This window comes from Phaenicophaeus curvirostris, chromosome 9, assembly GCF_032191515.1.
Source record: "Phaenicophaeus curvirostris isolate KB17595 chromosome 9, BPBGC_Pcur_1.0, whole genome shotgun sequence".
In the NCBI taxonomy this organism is placed as follows: domain Eukaryota; kingdom Metazoa; phylum Chordata; class Aves; order Cuculiformes; family Cuculidae; genus Phaenicophaeus; species Phaenicophaeus curvirostris.
In genome coordinates, this window is record NC_091400.1 from 9459751 (window position 1) to 9479465 (window position 19715).

Below are 19715 nucleotides of genomic sequence, written 5' to 3' on the forward strand. Positions count from 1 at the left end.
TACCTATTAACTCATTTTAAGCATTGGGCATCACAGCAAATAAACACACAGTCAAAAACATGACTTTGTCTACTAACTACACTAGAATCACCACTTTGCTGATGCTATACTCAGCCTAGGTACTAAAGCCCTGTGTATTCACTATTTACTGAAGGAGGACCTTCTAAATAAATTCATCTTAGCCTCCATTGAGACATTTGCAGAAAGGCAGCTTTGTTAGAAGGCAGTCAGAAACTTAAATGTCTGGAAAGGATCAACACTATGGAGGGAAGGTGGAAAAAATGTTAAGAAGCAAAGAGAACCATGCATCACAGATATGTTTTGTTTTAAAGTAAACATCCTCGAGTGTAGGCGGGAAGTTACATTTACTTTGCTGAAATATTAGTAAATTATCCTACATGTAAGGCTTCGTTATACCTTCTGAATGACCTAAACCTTATTTTAATACATATACCATTCACTTCACTGTACATTTCATGTGCATTTATATATAAATCTATATATAAATAGCATATATATTATTTCATAATTCAGTTTCAGACCTATCTTCCCCCAAATCCTTCCCTGACAGCAATACTTACTAAAGTAGGAATAAAAAAATATTATTCTCAGTATTAAAATATTTTCCATTGTTTTAAATACTTGTGGGAAACCTGAACACATTTCCCCCCCAAAAATATGCTCCTCCCTTCTCGCTGGAAATAAATCATAGAATCATACAATGGTCTGCATTGGAAAGGGCCTTAAAGCCCATCCAGTTTCAACCCCCTGCCATGGGCAGGGACACCTCCACTGGATCTGGTTGCACCAAGCCCCGCCCAGCCTAGTCTTGAACACCTCCAGGGATGAAACAGCCACAAACTCTCTGAGTAACCTGGGCCAGGGCCTCCCCACTCTCATCATGAAGAATTTCTTCCTTGTATCTAATCTAAGTCTCCGTTCTTTCAATTTAAAGCCATTCCCCCTTGTCCTATCACTCCATGCCCTTGTAAAAAGTCCCTCCACAGCTTCCCTGTAGCCTCTTTCTGTACCGGAAGGCTGCTACGAGGTCTCCCCACAGCCTTCTCCAAGCTGAACAACCCCAACTCTCTCAGCCTGTCCTCATATGGTAAGTGCTCCAGCTCTTGGATTACCTTTGCGGATTCATTTCTTTTTACTTCAGGATCTCATATTATATCTACAGAGGTCTGAAAGCAGAATCACGTTACCGTTATTGCATAAGAAACAAAATACGGTGTTCTGAACCATAAGAAGTAACATGTCATTTAAGAGTTGGAAGATACTCTCCTCTGGTCACACAGCATGTAGAATTCAGTGTCTTAGGGATATCCAGGAGCAAGTCTAGTACCCTGGAAGGTGAACCTAGTCTGTAATTTATGGGACTGTAGTGTGAACCAAATGGCAAAAGCAAGTCTAAGGTAAAAGTCTGAGTCCAAAGGACTTAAAACCCTAAAGCCAGGAGTGATTTCACATCTTGAAGAGATTATAGCAACAACACAATATATAGGATTTAGGTTTGCTCAAAGACACCTTCATAAACGTCTTCCCTCATTTCCTCCAATTTCTTCAAGAGAACTGATTAATTATTTGCCCTCAAAAGAGAACAGGAATTGATAAGTATGGGTTCAACTCCACAGCCCTGTAACCTGCGAGACAGCAACACGTGGCCTGTCCTTCGACTTCCAGTGTCATGCAGCTTCCCGTGCCATTCACTGAACAATAGGTGGACGGGATGCAGAAAAAGCTTTGAAGCATTAGTTGTCTGTACTGAAAACTGTAGGTGTCTTTGTAACTGGATGGCCTAACACCATTCCAACACTTGCATCCCTTTCTGCAGTATTTCACACCACCCAGTTGCATCAGACCTCTGAAATACTTTGCAGCCGCATAAAAACCAGCCGTGCGGGCTGACTGCACAATCGATGCTGTCTGCTGGGATTGAGAGAGCTGCATTCAGCAGGCACCTCTGATTAGAAAAACTACAGCGCATTCCACTGCACTATAGCAAATTAGCCTTTTCGTCCTTTTGTTCTCATTATTACAGTGCTCCAAACAATGCGTTACCTCCTGCTCTAACAGCAGCTTTGTTCAGAACAACTTCTATGACTAAGCTTTTCATATACACTATGTTAAAGAAAATCTTAAAAAAATAAAAAACACTATAAAAACAGTTTGTAGGGTAAACCTTTCACTTACTTGCCATAATAGTTCTTGTATTTGTGATTTATATGCATAGATTTATATTGTGCTGATTTAACAATGGAATAAAAAATAATCCCCCCACATAACAGCACTTAAAATCTGTCCCTTAGACACACAAAATACAGAATAGAATTCATATCAAACTTTAATTAACTGCTTATTTCCCAGCATCACTGGCTCATTACCAGAGATTTCATTCAAATTTAATGCAGAAAAGCTTAAATCAGCCGAATGAGCTGCCAGTTTGTGGGTGCACGTAGCTAAGCATTGTATACACAACCGTATACAAGCACAAACCAGCGGACAGGCAGCTCCTGGGAAATGCCATAACCTTTAATAAACATCTAGTTTATCTCAATCTCCGAGATAAGGGCATCCAGACTTAAAAATTACCACTGCTCCTTGAACAATTCTAAATACTCACTGATCCCTCCTTTTACTCATGTCATCTTGTACACTCAGCAAAATAAGAGAGGACACATTCACATTTAATAGTAAAGCAAATGAAAATAAAATGTGATGCAAGAAAAACTATAACCATGAGAAAAGTGTATGCTGTGGCAACACTAGACAAATGCAGACACTTCAGGCTCCTGTAGAAAAACTCTACAGCTACTGCAGACAATCCACATTATCACGATCCAAAACCAAATGCTGCATTGCAGCCCTTACCTCATTACATGAATACATTCTGGTTCCTTGGTGAAGCTGTAGGCGTAGCCACTGGATGTTGTGCCAAAATCAATAGCCACAACAACTAGAAATAACTGTTCTACGGCATCATCTGCATCAGAGTCCTTCTGTTAAATAGCAGAAGCAAAACAGACACCAAGTCAACAACTAGAATGACTGTAACCTGTCTTGCCCCTCAGTATTTCTGCTCTCTAAGACAGGCACATCTCTTCAGTGGAAATAAAGACCAGAAAGCTCCACATTCCAGTGCAAGTGGAAATTCAACATACAACTCAACATATTTGTGGGAGCCTTCTATATATAACCTTACGAATAAAGAGTTTCCTTCCAACACCAGGTTATTAGTTTTCGGGGCTGTTTTGTTGGGTATTTTTCTTTAATCAATCAATGGAAAAATATGTTTATATCCATCAGTGTGGTATATTTCGGACTTATTTGGTGGTTTTAGGAGTTACATATGTTATAATATTGAACATGATCTACTACTCTAACAGAGAAAGAATAACTCCAAATACAGCAATAAGCTTTATATCCCATGATAATTATTTATTTATGAAGAATATACATAACACTTATTTTGGAAGCACTACACTCATTCTTTCCTCTAGCCTGTGCTAGAATGTGGAAAGCTGTTCAGCTGCTTATAATGAATCTGTATCCTTCTCCCTGCTTTTTACTTGCAATCCTTGCAAGGCACAGCCAAGGGCAATGTGGGAACGTTGACTAAAAGGGATGGATGGGTTACGGCACAAATCATAACAATGTGAAATAAAGCATGATGCAAATAAAACAGGAATCATACCACACCATGCTGTTGCTTATCCTAAGTCCTGTATAAAGGAAAAGTAAGTAATGAACAGCAAGGAACTATTGCTGATACGCTGATGGTGGCCAAAGCACCAAAAGCTCAGCAGAATAGGAAGAGAACAAGCTGGAAACACTGGGGAAAGGACTACATGGTACTGGCATGCAGATAGCAGAGGAGAGTGACAAACCTATCTGCACACGTCATTTTGGCAAAATCACCCCATGGAATAGGTCTGTTGATCTGAATCCTCCACCCCTGCTACTCAGCCTGTACCCTCTATTTAATTTTGAAGCAATGCTATTGTCTGTGTATTACAGAGGAACTGCCCAATGTCCTCAACTCTACGAACAGTGTTCCACCATGTTCCTCGCATATCTCCATGATCTTAGTCGGTGAAGGGTTTAGAGGGGAAGCCGTATGAGGAGCGGCTAAAGTCACTTGGTCTGTTCAGCCTGAAGAAGACTGAGGGGTGACCCACAGCTTCCTCACAGAGGGCGGAAGAGAAGCAGGCACTGATCTCTTCCCTTTGGCCCTCTGACCCAAGGGAGTGGCTGGAAGATGTGCCAGAGGAGGACTAAGCTGGATGTTAGGAAAAGGGTCTTCCCCCAGAGAGTGGTGGAGCACTGGAACAGATCCCTAGGGAAGAACTTATGGCGCCAAACCTGACAATATTCCAGAAACATTTGGACAACGCCCTCAAACACATGGTGTGAATGTTGGGGTTTTCCTGTGCGGGGAAAGCAGTTGGACTCGATGATCCTTATTGGTCCCTTCCAACTCAGGACATCCTATGATTCTCTGACCTCCATGCCGGCTGCTTCTAATACCTTCCTGTTGTACCCCTACATTTTACAAGATCACCCTATAGGCCGGCTACTTAAGATGAAGGAACAAGAGTAATAACATTTGGTCTCAAATTATGAAAGACTTCTTTGGATTTTCCTAATAAATCTTTTCAACCAGAAGAATACATTATTTATGTCTTCCTCAAAGAGTTTAAGGAGCAAATCTAACTGAAAGAGGATGTAAATTCATCAGTATGACAGACACGAAAGGGGGAAGTTCTAGACTATAAGTAGAAAGGGAATAAAAGCATAAATTTATGAGAGAGAACTCTAGAAATCCTGAAGAGGGACGCTGTACAACTCTGAAGGCTAAGGAAGAGGTCTGACAAGGGCAGCAACATGTGCTGAACTTGTCCTTTGCAATGTCAAGAAATACACCATGCACATACTGTGTTACAGAAGACGCAAATGATGTTAGAAACAGATGGGACTTAGTTTTAATGAGTCAACAAAATGAACATGATGTGTAAGAGATTAAAACACATCACCTTTATGGGACATTTGTTTATTTCTAAAAGCTTACAGGGGTGGCTGTTTTCCTTAAGAAACTAAAACAGTTTTGGTTTGAGCTTCTCCCTCTGTGTTGGGAAAGATTCTTTTCTCTGAGAATTCAGATTTTACTGCTGAACGTCATACATATCCTTGTTTTCTCAACAGAACGAGACTTCCAGGGGCTGCCTAAACAAATCAGTGATAAAGACAGGAACAGAACTTGGGAACTCTGAAGATCAAGAAGCTCTTGTGTTTGATATAAAAATGTGAAGGAGCAAATCTAGCAGCTCAGGAAGCAGACAAAGAAAAACCAGCAAGAACGTGACCCCAGTGAAATGAGTAAGAGCTCCATCACCAACTCCAGTGCAACCAAAACTTCACTTGAGATGACAGACAGCATAAAAGGGGTCGCTATGGGAGGGAATGACAACTTCCTAAAGAAATTATGTACCACTGAACAGGTAGAACAAAATGTCAACATACAGTATGTTAAGAGTTCATTTCTTACCGCAATATGTGATGGAGATAGTGGAGTTATTCCAGGGTCTCCCAAACTTTTGGCTGGTGATGAGTAAGTAGATGTGGAGACTGCATCTGAAAGGAAACAGAAATTCTTCAGCGTCAGGATGAGTAGGATAGGACAGTAGCTTGCACACTGCAATGCTCTTTTCCTAAGGTAACAAATCTGCTACAGAAGAAAGCAAATCTCACATCCACCACATAAAATACATATTTTGTCCTTGCAACATGCTAAAACACAACTGCAGCTTTGATTTTAAGATGTTTGTCTGACCTTAATGACCAACCTCCCCTATTTTGCCAATTACATCACCATGTGTAATTTTAAAAGTCTTGCTAAATATATTCAGAAGTTGAATACATTCAGTTGATGGAAGCAACTTGAACACTACACACTCACATCAATGTGTGAATGCAGAAACTAAACACAAGTTGTGAGATCAAAAAACAGACTCATTTCAAGGGAAAGAGAGGAGCTGATATCAATTTGACCACACAGTAAGAATAAGTTGCAATTATTCCATCATGAACGTTTGTTCTGAAACTTGCCCAGCACTGTCTCTGTTTTTATTCTTCAATACGCCCTGCACTGAAACATCTTGCAGCTGTTAATATTACTGCAGGACAGAATCCAGCTGGAAAAAAGGAAGGTATTACTAACAAATCATCAAAGAAATGCTTCTACCCTGCATAAAATACTGAAATTCCATTTAAAGGAACACACCAAACAAGTTACAAATACTGTAATGCACTGTGTTTGTCCTTCTTATATTTACTATTGATGACAGAAAAGGAAAATAGCTTATTAAAATAATTAAACACTAACTACTTAGATGGATTTATATATAATATATTCTCTTAGGAATACTTTATCAAAATGGAATGTAGCAAAGGTGCCACACACTGCGTCCTAGCTCTTATCCCTCTGTCCTCAAATGTAAGCTTTGTTACTGAATTTTATTCTGCAGAACACAAGCTAATTAGAGGTAAAGCAGAATTATTTAATATGCCTCTAACATTAATAACCGCAATAAATATTAGATAATGCATTTACATATCTTTTTATCATCCACTTGGATGTATCAGACACTAAAATGCATATTTATGTATAGTATGTGATTCCTAGACGTGACTGATAAGTCAGAGCATTATTCTAAGGTCACACAGGAGCTGCTCTCCAAAAAGACAGTTCAGAGCTCCTTAATGAAGAATCCTCTGTTCCTGATAATCAAGCACATGTGAAGATGCAAAAACCCTGCAGTAGGAAACTATGGGAAAATATGATGACAGGAAAAAGTCTCCCTCCTAATCTTAATATTTGTCTTGTAATAACATTTATTTCTGTTCAAGTTATAAGTTCAGACCAATCTTCAGAAACATCTGCGGAAGCAAAATATTCACATTTCCTGGACAACTACTTCAAGAATATGTTCTGTTACTCCTTCTGGGATAAAGTACAAAAAGCCACAGGCTAAATGCGATGAGTGCAGCATCTGCTGGGTTTATTAGGATATATTTGGATCAGATGCTGTTATCAGCCTCCTGTGTGCAATTTCTTCCTCCTTTTCAAACAGATTCATTTTTGTGCCACCAACATGGCATTTTTTGTAGAACTGAAGACCAATATTTCAGCACAGTGGAGGGAAAAGGGTTTAGTAACAGAAGAGGTTCCTTACATCCTGCTGTCACTCCTGGCTGGACCAGAACAGACCAGAACACTGCAATACTGACTCAACATCTGATCATCTCTACAAGATGATCTGAGGGCTCAAGCACCTCCCATATGTGGACAGGCTGTCAGAGTTTGGGTTGTTCAGCCTGGAGAAGAGAAGGCTCCGAGGAGACCTTAGAGCAGCTTCCAGTACTGAAAGGGGCTCCAGGAAAGCTGGGGAGGGGCTCTTGATCAGGGAGTGCAGGGACAGGACACAGGGGAGTAGTTTTAAGCTGAAAGAGGAGGAAAGGTCTAGGTTAGACATTAGGAACACATGTTTTCCTGTGAGGGTGGCGAGATGCTGGCTCAGGCTGCCCAGAGCAGTGGTGGCTGCCCCATCCCTGGAGGTGTTCAAGGCCAGGCTGGATGAGGCTCTCATCCCCCTGAACCAGTGGGAGGTGTGCCTGCCCATGGCAGGAGGTTGGAACAGGACGATCATCAAGGTCCCTTCCAACCAAGCCATTCTACAATCCTGCAGTCTTTGGAAACTGGTACTTTTCCACCACTTTGGATGCTGGCTTTGGGGCACTAAATTGTAGACATCAAATCACTATCTATAAGTTTTCAGTGCTTCTCTTTGTTATGAGTCCTCTTCATCACCTGTTTCAGTGATCTGTTTTCCATCCTGTCTTCAGCCATCAGACTGAGTGCACCTTGAGAAATTATTTATAGCTCTATATGCAACTCAAATTCCTGTGTGACAGTACACAATTTTTTGTCTCTTAAAAAGCAGTGACTAAATACCACTGCAATGCTCATATTCATCCAATGAAACTGAGTTAAATTGGGTGCTGTTCTACGAAGAGTTTATTTGGCCCAATTTATGATTATCCAGAGGTACAAAATGCGTACATGGACATTTGGTGCATCCCGAGGTGTAAGAATATTTTCTAACAAATAAAAACATGAAGCGGAGATCAGAGATCTGTCTTAGCTACCCATAGAAAATACTGCTTAATGCAGAAAACAGACTTTGATGTTTTCATGAAAAGATATTTAAAATTAATTGTCAATTTCAGTTTCAGAATGTTCTTGGAAACACGCATAAAGGCTGGATTTGTGGAAGGGCTAACTTCTTCTAATTCTCACCAACTGCTCAGCTCTGCTGGAAAGTTAAGCTTTTAAGCTGTTGGTGAGTTATCAGTATTTTTTGACCAGAGGAAATAATCCTTCCAAAGCCATGACCATTCTGCACTGTATTCACTGCTGCTCCTGCAAATACCCAGCAAAACAAAATAGTTCTACAATGGGTCCCAAGATGACATCTGGTCCAACTGTCAGCCCAACACCACTGCACCTACTAAACCACAACACAGAGTGCCACATCTACACACTTTCTGAACACCTCCAGGGATGGAGACTCCACCACTTCCCTGGGCAGCCTCTTCCAATACCAGACAACACTTTAGGTGAAGTAATATTTCCTAATATCTCACCTAAACCTCCCCTGGCAAAACCTGAAGCCATTTCCTCTTAGATACTGGGGACTATAGGATCACCCCAGTTAATATCCCTGAAATGTCCACCAACTAATGATCTCACAGTGATGCTGTCTATTGTCTGCTTTACAAAACAGTTTTAAGAGATACATTCCTGGAGGTGTTCAAAAAACATGTAACCATGGTGCTAAGGGACTGGGTTCAGTGGTGGACTTGACAGTGTGAGGTTACAGTTGGACTTAATGAACTTAAAGGTCTTTTCTAACCTAAATGATTCTCTGATCAGTGTGTACAACATGCCTGAACTAGTATGGGTGTTACATCCCAGTTAATGTATCTTAAGTTCATTTCTGTTTCTACCCTGCGAGAGCAGCCACAAACCCAACACTTGCTAATTAAATGTGATTTTCTGAATCAACAATAGGATCAACACCACTCCCTATTTCAGATCACACTTCTGGCATTTTAAGAATTGCGTTCACAATAACAAGTCTTTTTTTTTTTTTTAATCCATAATATATGATGCAATGAATTCCATTCACCACGCAGATCTCAGCCTCTAGCTAAGCTTGAGCACCCACTAGGAAGAACTGGATAACTACAGCCTTTTCCAACTGAGTATGCCTGCAGCACAACACCCTGCCTCAAAAGGAAAGCTGCAATAACTCTTTTTGATTTGTACAGTGCACACCCAAATCTGTTCGGCCTCTCCATTATTTGCAGGCTGATGAACCAGATGCACAGGGTAAGTCAGGATGCATTAGACCTACTAAAAATGCCACTATTGCAGCTTATCTTTATGGGTCCAATAAATCCAAGTTAACTGAATTTACTGTGCACATACTTTTCATTTTCACAGATCAAACACTTGCACATATCTGCTATTATTCTGGAATTTCCACCCATCCAGCAGCTGGGGAGAGTGATTGCTGCATGTAGCTATGATCTCAGTCAGGTTGCTACTCTGACCAAAACCTGGGCCGAATTCTTCTTCTTCTACTCAGGCAATATCTCTGAATTTTAAAAAAATAAAATATAATTTTGAGGATAATAATGCTGCAAGCAAAGCTCACTAACGATTTTTGCATAACAGGAAAGGGAGGATTTACCATATTGCTATTAGCTGGCAACTGCTGCATTGATGAAGAAAGCCTTATTCAGCTTTTCCTGTTGCTCAGATTTTGCTTTGCATTAAGAACAAAATGTCACAGCTTCCAAATGAAATATGACAACCTAGAGCATTTTCCAGCAGATACAAAGATGGCCTTTGAAAATAACTACAGAACAACAACAACAAAAAAAAAGAGATAAAGAGAAGCAAAATTTAAATCCCACTTTAAATACTCTTATGCTTAATAAAAAGATCTCATATTTCATATAAGAAGAACCTTCTGTTTCTACTAAAACAAACGGCACCACTGCTATTACCCTCAATGGAATTGGAGTCCTTTGTTTTCAAATGCCAGTAGGCATCCAGCTGGTTTGTTGGAGACCACAATGCACTTCCCCTCTATGAATACAGCCATAGCTAATCTCTGATACGAATCCAAGTTTCCTTATACCCTTTCATAATAATTGGTCACCCAAAGAACTGGTATTCACAACACTGATACCAATTAAGAGCACAGTGATTTCCTAAGTAAAAAAAACCAAAAAAACAACCAATAAAATTCTAAAAATAAGACATGTTCCTCATTACAACTTTGACCTCCTTCATTTATGCTTTCGCATTGCCTCTCAGTTTGACTGGAGGAATTATTATTCCACTTCGCTATCCAGCTTTCCAAGGTAACGTGAGTTTTTCATGTTATTGTTAGAAGTATTAAAAAATAACCCCAGGTTCAACCCATCACTCACTTGTGGATAATATTCATTTTCTGGCACCTCACCAGTAAAGGGAAACCAAAAGACACCACACGTTTTCCATGAACTTAATTTAAAAGAAACAGACAAGAATTTCCAATAATCTACTGAAAATTATCACTACTTCTCTTTTTGAAAGGATGACGGTCTGATCTCACTAATGCTTGGTAAACTGGAATAAAATAGACCTAGTCACATTCCCATGTGTGCTTCACAACTGGGTTGGTAAAGACTCAGACAAGTCTTCACCAATAGTGGAGCCTGACCTTAAAGTTGCCTTAAACTCAAACCCGTCCACCCGCCTACACTGGAAGGTCTTAAATCTGCTTTCACCTTGAATGATCTGAGAGCTTTCCAGCTTTTGCAATCAGTCAGCTCCCTCTTCTCACCCAGTCCTGATGTGGTTTCCACTTGCTCAGAACCTGCTCAGGCCCCAGAAGGTGAGGGCTGGGGAACTCACCAGCAGTGATCTCTCTCCTCCTAAATTCGAGGCCTTCCACATACATGCATTACTACCAGGAGAGACAAAACTGATCCTGGATTACATGTCAGAGAGGGCAGGCTGCATGTTATGACGAAGGTGGTTTAATAACAGATGTTGCGGCTCAAAGTGGTGGAAAGATCCTGGACAGTTGTCTTCTAAATATTCCACAGATACAGTTCTATAACAAACACCTTTACTACACACTTAGCTAACTTCCTCCTTCAACAAGCTCTTCTGTGAACGTGCTTCCTTCAGGCTGCCTTCACTATTTGCCTCTGTGCAAGCACATCTCTCACCTCCTTCCTCCTTGCTTCCAAACAGAAAGACATAAAGAACAGCAAAGAATCATAGAATAACCAGGTTGGAAGAGACCCACCGGATCATCGAGTCCAACCATTCCCATCAAACACTAAACCATGTCCCTCAGTGCCTCATCCACCTGTGCCTTAAACACCTTCAGGGAAGGTGACTCAACCACCTCCCTGGGTAGCCTGTTCCAGTGCCCAATGACCCTTTCTGTGAAAAATTTTTTCCAAATGTTCAGCCTAAACCTCCCCTGGCGGAGCTTGAGGCCATTTCCTCTTGTCCTGTCTCCTGTCCCCTGTAAACACAGATGTATGAACCTAGATTCCGTAAAAAGACACCTTCCTAGAAAAGGTTTCCTGCCACTTCTCCTCCACCATCACATCTGTCATCATCTACCTCATCTACCTGGTTAACTGCAAGCTTCTCGGGAATGGCACTACTAAGATTAAGCTCTAATTCCCAAGACTACACTCATAAAAAAAGCCACCTGTGAATCCACAGTCTACAGCTATTGATGTAGCTTCTGAGTGATGCTTCTTAGCTAAATCAAAAATAACTTGCTGTTTCTTTATTCTTTTTGTTTTATGATCTAGAAAACAGATCAGCTACCAGGCTTAAAGGAAGATACCTTGTGAGGAGAGAAGCTATAGAGATAAGAAAGTAGATATTCAGGATTCAAAGAGAGGGTCATGAAATTATGCAGTCAACCACCAAAATCCATTTCCAGAGGTTTCTATACTACTATTGATCTGGCTTACACTAGAATGCTACAACTATCACACAGAGACCGTCCAGAAAACCAATTGAAAAGATCCAGTGTCCCGGTGACAAGCAGATGGTGTGGCCCGCAAAGGAGTTCCTATGGTTCAAACCATAACAGTGGCATTGCTGAGCAAGCACAAGAGCTGCTACAAAAAGGTTCATTTTTGAATGCAGCAGTTCCATAATGACAATGCTGAAAGCTTTATAAATGGCATGCCCTGCCATTCTGATTGCAGCCTGGGCTCTACTGAGGTATCCATGGAAACTTGAGAAAGAGATGTTAAATTTGTTGGATCTGTTTGGTACCAGGGAACAGGGCTAGTTTCCAGTCAGCCTACTACAACCACAGGTATTTTGATCTTTAAGGGTGGAGAAAGCATCAAGAGTCCTCAAATGATGATGAAACTTATCAGAGCAAATTGTCACAGCAATGCATTTCCCAAACCATGACTAGGAGGTGGCAAGGGCATAGTAACGAAAACATGATTTTAGTAGTGTTGTTATCTCTGAACAGAGCAAAACAGCCCAGTCACTGTAATGAGGACAGAGACACTCAAATACTCACTCTTCGAAACAGAAAACAGAAAAAAAGGAAGCTTGAAGAGAAAGGCACAGAGCTTCACGAGGAAAGGGTGTACAGGACAGGTGGACACAGAGCACTTGGGGCTGTAAAACCCTTTCAGAGAAACTGCTGAAACCCTAGGGTCCTCAACAGCTCAAAGAGAATGAGATGTATCCAAAGCCAGACAAACTGAAGCAGTGTTCCCAGTTTATTCCCTATGAGAGGAGGATGTAGCATAAGGAGAATGATTTACCTCTGCCTCCTTCCCCAAGGAAACCAGTACAGGTCAGCCAGGCTCCTGCAACAGCAACAGCTTCTCTTCAGAGACAGTAAGTGAATGAATTCCTTCAGATGATGTGAAATTCCTCTGATTCACATACACACCTCTTTCTGGACTCCAACTGATAAAGTCACTAAAAATGTCCTCAATATTCCTCGGAAACTACATCTGCAGAGCCCAGCCTGAGGGCATTGACTCAGGCAACGAGGAGCCACCAACAAAAGAAACAGCTGCAGGAAAAGCCCTCTCCAGGTCTCCTCTACTTGTCAATTAAGATACCTTCAGAACTGAACGGGGTGCCCAGAGCCCTGCACATCAATCATGACAGAGCTGTTGCTCTGGGCCAGCGAGCACCAAATGATTGGGACACATGACCCAATGACAGCACAACACAGATGCTGTTCACAGCACCACTCTCTGATGTCCTCAACACACCCTGATGCAGTCCCCAGCAAGGATATTTAGTCAAGTCCTTACCAAAGAACAAAGGCTTTCTCCCCGAATGCTGGCCTCCACATTCTGAGTATGTTAGTTTATTTATTTGCTGACTTTGTTAGAACTGACTGCATTTTCCTTTGCATTTACATGAAAACCCTTCTCAGATCCCTCCAAGACAGACTCTGAAGGAATTTCCTGTTTTAACACGCATTGCTTACACAGTTCAACACAGCCATCCTGATTTTAAAACACTGCAAAGTCACTGCTTTAGCAGTAGTAGCTATTGCAAGATTTAAAAAATTGCTTATCTTAAATGCCTATCATCATGTTTCTCAACAGCACCGCACATAAGGCACAGTTGACACAATCCGAGTAATGAGAGCTATGGAACGATCATTTTAAGACCAAAAATGTGCCTGGTCACCGTGAGAAGGCAGTTTTCAGGTTAATGACCCAAGAGTCAGGACGTTTGTCCCAGTGAAGAAGAAGAAGCCTGTGTGTCACAGGCATTTTGGATGACTGATGTTCATACTTGGCAGCAGCAAGCCCCTCATCAGCGACCTTACATCACCAAACAGCTGCACGCTCTCCAGTAAAACATCTGTGAAGCAAGCATACCACTGACAATCGCGACCGATGGACTTCTGAGCTTATTCCCAAAACAGATTCCAAGCCCTCCTGGCCTCTCTCTCTCTCACTATTGGATGAAATACAGCCAAATAGGCCTGTAGGATTGATAGTAATACAACCTGGAGCTTCACCCATTTCCATTTCCAACTGGTAAAGCTGTATAACAGAAAAGGGACAAGTGCCCTGCAGAAGCTGAATAAGCAAGCAAGTCACTTGCGGATAGACAACATTTCACTAAGCTGCACATGGAAAACGTCAACATCTACTTACTTCAACAAATAAACAGAAGGAATATATACAAAACTCCTCAAAAAGGTCATGTGCCTGAAATCTAATTCAGGCACATCCCATCCCTGGAGGTGTTCAAGGCCAGGTTGGATGGGGCTTGGAACAACCTGGTCCAGCAGGAGGTGTCCTTGCCCATGGCAGGGGGTGGAACTGAATGACCTTTAAGGTCCCTTCCAAGACAAAGCATTCTATGTTTCGACCATTTTAATTAAGATCATGACTGTTCTCGTACTTGGAATTAGCATTATTTTGAGTGCTTTGGTTTTTATTCCTTTCCCATTTTCCATTATCATTTACCGAAAGCCAGCACAGCTTTTTCAAACACTCCAAAGAGCCAAGCTTCTCCTTCCACAGGAGAAGCTACAAGACTGGAACAGCCACAGAGAGGAGTTTCTAAACCCATAAATGGTGCACTCTGTGAAGTCAAACATTTGTCAAATCCCATCTAACACATCATCAAAAGGCAGAAACAATTCAAGTACAGAAAATGCAGGTGATGGGACACTTCAGATGTTATTATTTTAAAATAAAAAATATTTTTAAGATTTTTTTTTAAGAAAGGGATGGTTGTTAAATGCAGTTATTGATACAATAAACAAAATCATAGTAGAGGCCAGCAAGAGGGAGCTCATCACCCAGAACAGCTTAGATGAAATAGAACTGGAAATTTCAAATATCTGACCAGACCTGCAGATCAAAAAGAAAAAAAATGAAATAATCCAGACTTAATTGCAGCAGCAGATATGGTGTCCAGAAGGGGACTCAAGAATTTCAACAGCATCCCCACGGAAGTAGGGGAAGTTGGCCATGGCAGGTCACATCAACTCAACCAAACCCAAAGCATTTGGCAGTGAAGAGCACAAGATGAGACACCAGTCAACTCACATATAATCTCAACCCTCAGCGAGACAGTCAGAAAGCAAAACAGACCCTAAACCTTGACATTTGCACGCAAGGATCAGGTCTTCTGCGGTTGAGCCAGCATTTCGCTCTTCCTGCCTCCCAAATGCTGCTCTAACTTGAGTCCAAACCCGAGGCGGCAGCAGTCTGCTCCGGCTCCTGGTGACATCCCAGTGACACCCTCTGGGCTAGGATAAAGCCCCCCTGCACCATGCCTGCACCAGCTGAAGCGCCTCTGGACAGAAGAGACATCTCGAAGCCTCAATGCATCTGACCGTAGTCAGGGAACCTCTGCAGATATAGAGCAGGACAGCTCTTGTGGAGCACCAACTGCTGTCCCACTGGGAATGAACTAAATATTCAGGCTGAAAGCTTACAGGGTGACAGTATCATAAAGGAAAACTCATCAGCTGAATCAGCATCACCCAATTATGAGCAAAAAGCTTTAAAACCACCAGAAGTCAGCACAATCAGAAGCTTTACATGCAACACCTCCTGAGCAGGAACAATTTCAGCCAGGCTCTTACTGACCAGGCTGCAGATACCGCAATGCTGTGCTATCTGAAGCTATAAAAATGACTGGCAGGCAGTGCACACAACCCTTGGCTGTTTTACACAGAGACATTTCTCTTACGCATTGTCCTGTGCTGCGATGAGTGACTGCAGCTTCAATACTGTCAATACAACACCACACACTAAACCACATTTTATTGCTGAAACCCTTTTTTGCTTTGACAGCTTCAGCATCCCAGTGTGTGGTGAGATTTCTGGCATAACAAATCATTGCTTTACTACACACTCTTCAGCCTCCTAACAAACCCCCTCCCGCAGATTCTCCCCGTGTCACAGGTTACTTAATGCCAGCATTGCATCATGATAACCCTGCAACTTTGCAGAAAACAAAGTGCACAATACCCTGTCATCTAACAGAGAAATGGACCTGTAAGTCTGTTCTTCCCTTTGTCAGCTGCATGCTAGAAAATTATCACAATCAGATATTAGGGACTTTATTTAGGAAGCACTAAGGGAACATTGGGAGGGAGGAGATCCAGTAGACCAGGGCATCTTGAAAAGTCAACTCGTTTCTGAGTATTGTTTTCCATGGCTTTTTTAAATGGATACGTTGACTCTTTTATTCCAATTGCACTGCAATTAAGCTATTTTTATTCAAAATATTCCCCAAATCCTGCTATGATTTGTATAAACTCAACCTTTCAAGCTTCTCCATTCGACATTGCAGTTTCCTCAAATCTTCAGCGAGGAAGAAGGGATGGAGACCAAAAGCAGTCAGGCTGAGTCTGCCTTTCCCTCAGGGTTATTCACCCGTATCATTTGTGTCCTAAGAAACCTCTTCCCTCCCCCAGCTCCCTTCCCACACAAGGAGAGACCACCCTTGTCCTGCAAAGGCTGTGTTATTTTTACCAGGCACAGTGCAATCACAAACCATATTTGTTTCAGGCCAAACAAAATTCTGATGTCTCAGCTCCTATCTTAAGTTTGCAAAGTCAAGCCTACAGACCTGTTAATGTGACAAACCAGGACCACTCTGGTTTTATTCCACCTCCCCCCCACCTCGCTGGGACCTCCAAGGTCCCCAAGGCTGCTCCAGGATGCTCAGGCTCTCATCCTAGACAGCGCTGTCTCTCCTACTGAACTGTCAGGTCTTTCTTTTCCAGCTCATCAGACTACTCACTTTAAAAAGGGTGAACTAGGGGAGATGATTTAAGCTCAAAGAGGGGAGATTTAGATGAGATATTGGGAGAAAATGCTTTCCTGTGAGGGTGGTGAGGCCCTGGCACAGGTTGCCCAGAGCAGTGGTGGCTGCCCCATCCCTGGAGGTGCTCAAGGCCAGGTTGGAAGGCACTTGGAGCCCCTGATCCAGTGGGAGGTGTCCCTGCCCATGGCAGGGGGTGGGACTGGATGGGCTTTAAAGTCCCTTCCAATCCAAACCATTCCATGATTCACTGATTTTTATGGTGATTAAGTTTAAGAAAGTGGCAACATTTAAAGGAGAATTAGCTTTTCTTCTTGAGAAATTATTAGTTTATTGAATTACTGGACTTGAGCTGTTTAGTAATAATTCAAGCTAAACACTTAAAAGAAATGTCAACAGTGTTCTTTGCTGCTGGCAGAGACAACTGAAGTAATAAATCATTCTTGAGAATACCACAGGTAAAACCAACAGATTGAAGAAGAAGAAAGATGCTTCTTGCTTTCTACGATCCAGGTTAAAAGTTTTGGTGCAGTTTGCGGTATTTAAATGAGAATGGGTAAATAATAAACATAAACATGAAGGAGTCCCTGCTCAGGGCCAGGTTGGATGGGGCTTTGAGCACCCTGATCCACGGGAGGTGTCCCTGCCCATGGCAGGGGGTGGAACCGGGTGATCTTCAAGGTCCCTTCCAACCCAAACCATTCAAGGATTCTCATAGAACGTTCTAATGATATATTGTTATTAATAATATTCTAATACTAAATCACTCATTTCCACAGGCTCCCAGCTCCCCCCCCTGCTCTCCTGGGCTGGTGCTGGGCAGGATGGAGCCCCTAGTCCCCCCCTCAGCATCCCGCTGAACCGGCTGCCCCATGGCACCTCAGAGATGGGGGGAGCTGTGGGGAGCTCAGAGCAATAAGAGGGGGGTCAGCAGCCCGGGGTTGGGGGGAAGGTGGAGGGAGCTGTGAGCTGGGGGGAGGGCTGAAAGCCATAAGGGAGGGTCAGCAGCCGCAGGGGGGGGGTGATGCTATGAGCTGTAAGGGGGGGTCAGTATATAGGGGGGGCTGTGAGTTAGGACGGGAGCCCCGAGCCATAAAGGGGGGGCAGCAGCTGGGACAGAGGCCGTGAGCCATAAATGGGGGTGCAGCAAGATGGAGGGAGGGGGCTCAGAGCTATTAAGGGGGAGTCAGCATAGGGGGAAGGGAGGGGCTGTGAGCTGGGGCGGGGGGTAGCAACCGCAAGGAGGAATGCTGTGAGCTATAAGGGGGATCAGCACGTTGGGGGGGGCTGCCAGCTGGGAAAGGAGCTCCGAGCTATATGGGGGGTTCAGCAGCCGGGGTGGGGAGAGCTGTGAGCCATAAGGGACACACACACACACACACGACACTGAGCTGGGAGGGGGGACTGCAAGCCGGCGGGGAGGGGTTGTCACAGGGCGAAAGAGGCTGTGAGCCATAAGGGGGTTCCAGCAGCCGGGAGGAGGTGCTCTGAGCCATAACCGGGGCGGGGGGGAGGGGGATTTGGCTCCGAAGTCGGGGATGGACACACTCCGAGCCACGAGAAGGGGTCTCAGCAGCCGGGAGATTCTCCAGCCAGGAGAAAGAAGGGAGTGGGCTCAGCAGGGAGAAGGGGGGTGTCGACTTTCCAGCAGGGAGAAGGGGGCTCAGCAGCCGGGAGTGGGCGGCGGGGGGGGGATGCTCCCCAGCCAAGAGAAGGGCGGAGGTCCCCAGCCGGGGGAAGGGGGGTGCTCAGCAGCCGGGAGGGAGGAGGGAGGGGGGTCCCCAGCCGGGAGAAGGGAGCTCCGAGCCGGGAGGGAGCTCGGCATCCTCCTCCTTCCCCCGGGGAGCGGCGGCCGCTCCCGCATTGCGGCGGGGCCCCCCCAGCGCTTACCTGCAGCGCCGCTCTCCGCCTCCGACATGGCCCATGCGCTCCCGCGGGCCGCCCCGCTGCTCCGCGGCCGCCGAGCCCGACGCGCGGCTCCGGCACGGGCTGCTCAGCCCCGCTCCCGGGGATGGATGCGCGGATCCCCCCGAGCTCGCTCCCCGCAGCCGCACGAGGGGCGGCAGGGACGCGCGACCCCGCCCAGATCCCCGCCCCGAGACCGCACCAGGGGGCGCAGGGATGCGCAAGCTCTTCCCGCAGCCGCACAGGGGGCGCAGGGATGGGGAAGACCCTCCTCTCCCACTCTCTGCAGCCGCGCAAGGGGCGCAGGGATGCGCAAACCTTCTCCGCAGCCCCTCCTCAAAACGGCACGAGATGCGCAGGGATGCGGGAACCCCCCTCGCCCATCCCCGCAGCCTCATAAGAGTCTAAGGGATGCGCAACCCCCTCCCCACCCGGGGCTGCGGATTCCGCAGCTGCTGCGGCAGAGACACCCTCCCGGTTCCAGAGCCCCAGGTGATGTTCTGCATCGTCCCTGTGCGGCAGGGAAAAGGGTCCTGGAGAGCTGGAGACATGGTGTCATGTTGGGTGTTTGATGCAGGTTGCCAGGGGTGCGGGTGCAACCAGCCCAGACTGTGAGAAATCACTTCAGGTCCCCCAAATCCTGCGTTGCAGGGTCACTTTCTGCGAGATTGAGCAGCCTGGCCCAGTGGGACGTGTCCCTGCCCGTGGCAGGGGGTTGGAACTGGATGGGCTTTAAGTTCCCTTCCAACCCAAACCATTCTATGATTCTGTGATTATATGTTTTTCTGCAATTCTATGTGTTTCTGCAATCTCCTTTTGCCACTCATTTTTCACTAATAAACTCAGCTCTAGGACGTGAAAGAGAGGTTCCCCT

General features: G+C 44.2%; 1 protein-coding gene across 1 annotated transcript in view; it reads right to left on the reverse strand.

Annotated features, from left to right (window-relative positions):
• HSPA12A (heat shock protein family A (Hsp70) member 12A) overlaps positions 1 to 18906 on the reverse strand; it is a 53260-nt gene extending 34354 nt beyond the window's left edge. The window contains exons 1-3 of the mRNA XM_069863749.1: positions 18827 to 18906; positions 5549 to 5634; positions 2875 to 3002 (exon numbers count right to left, since the gene is read on the reverse strand). Coding sequence (XP_069719850.1) covers positions 2875 to 3002; positions 5549 to 5634; positions 18827 to 18854 — 242 coding nt within the window. The 5' untranslated portion in view covers positions 18855 to 18906. The remainder of the gene's footprint in view (positions 1 to 2874; positions 3003 to 5548; positions 5635 to 18826) is intronic.
• Positions 18907 to 19715: the final 809 nt, after the last annotated feature.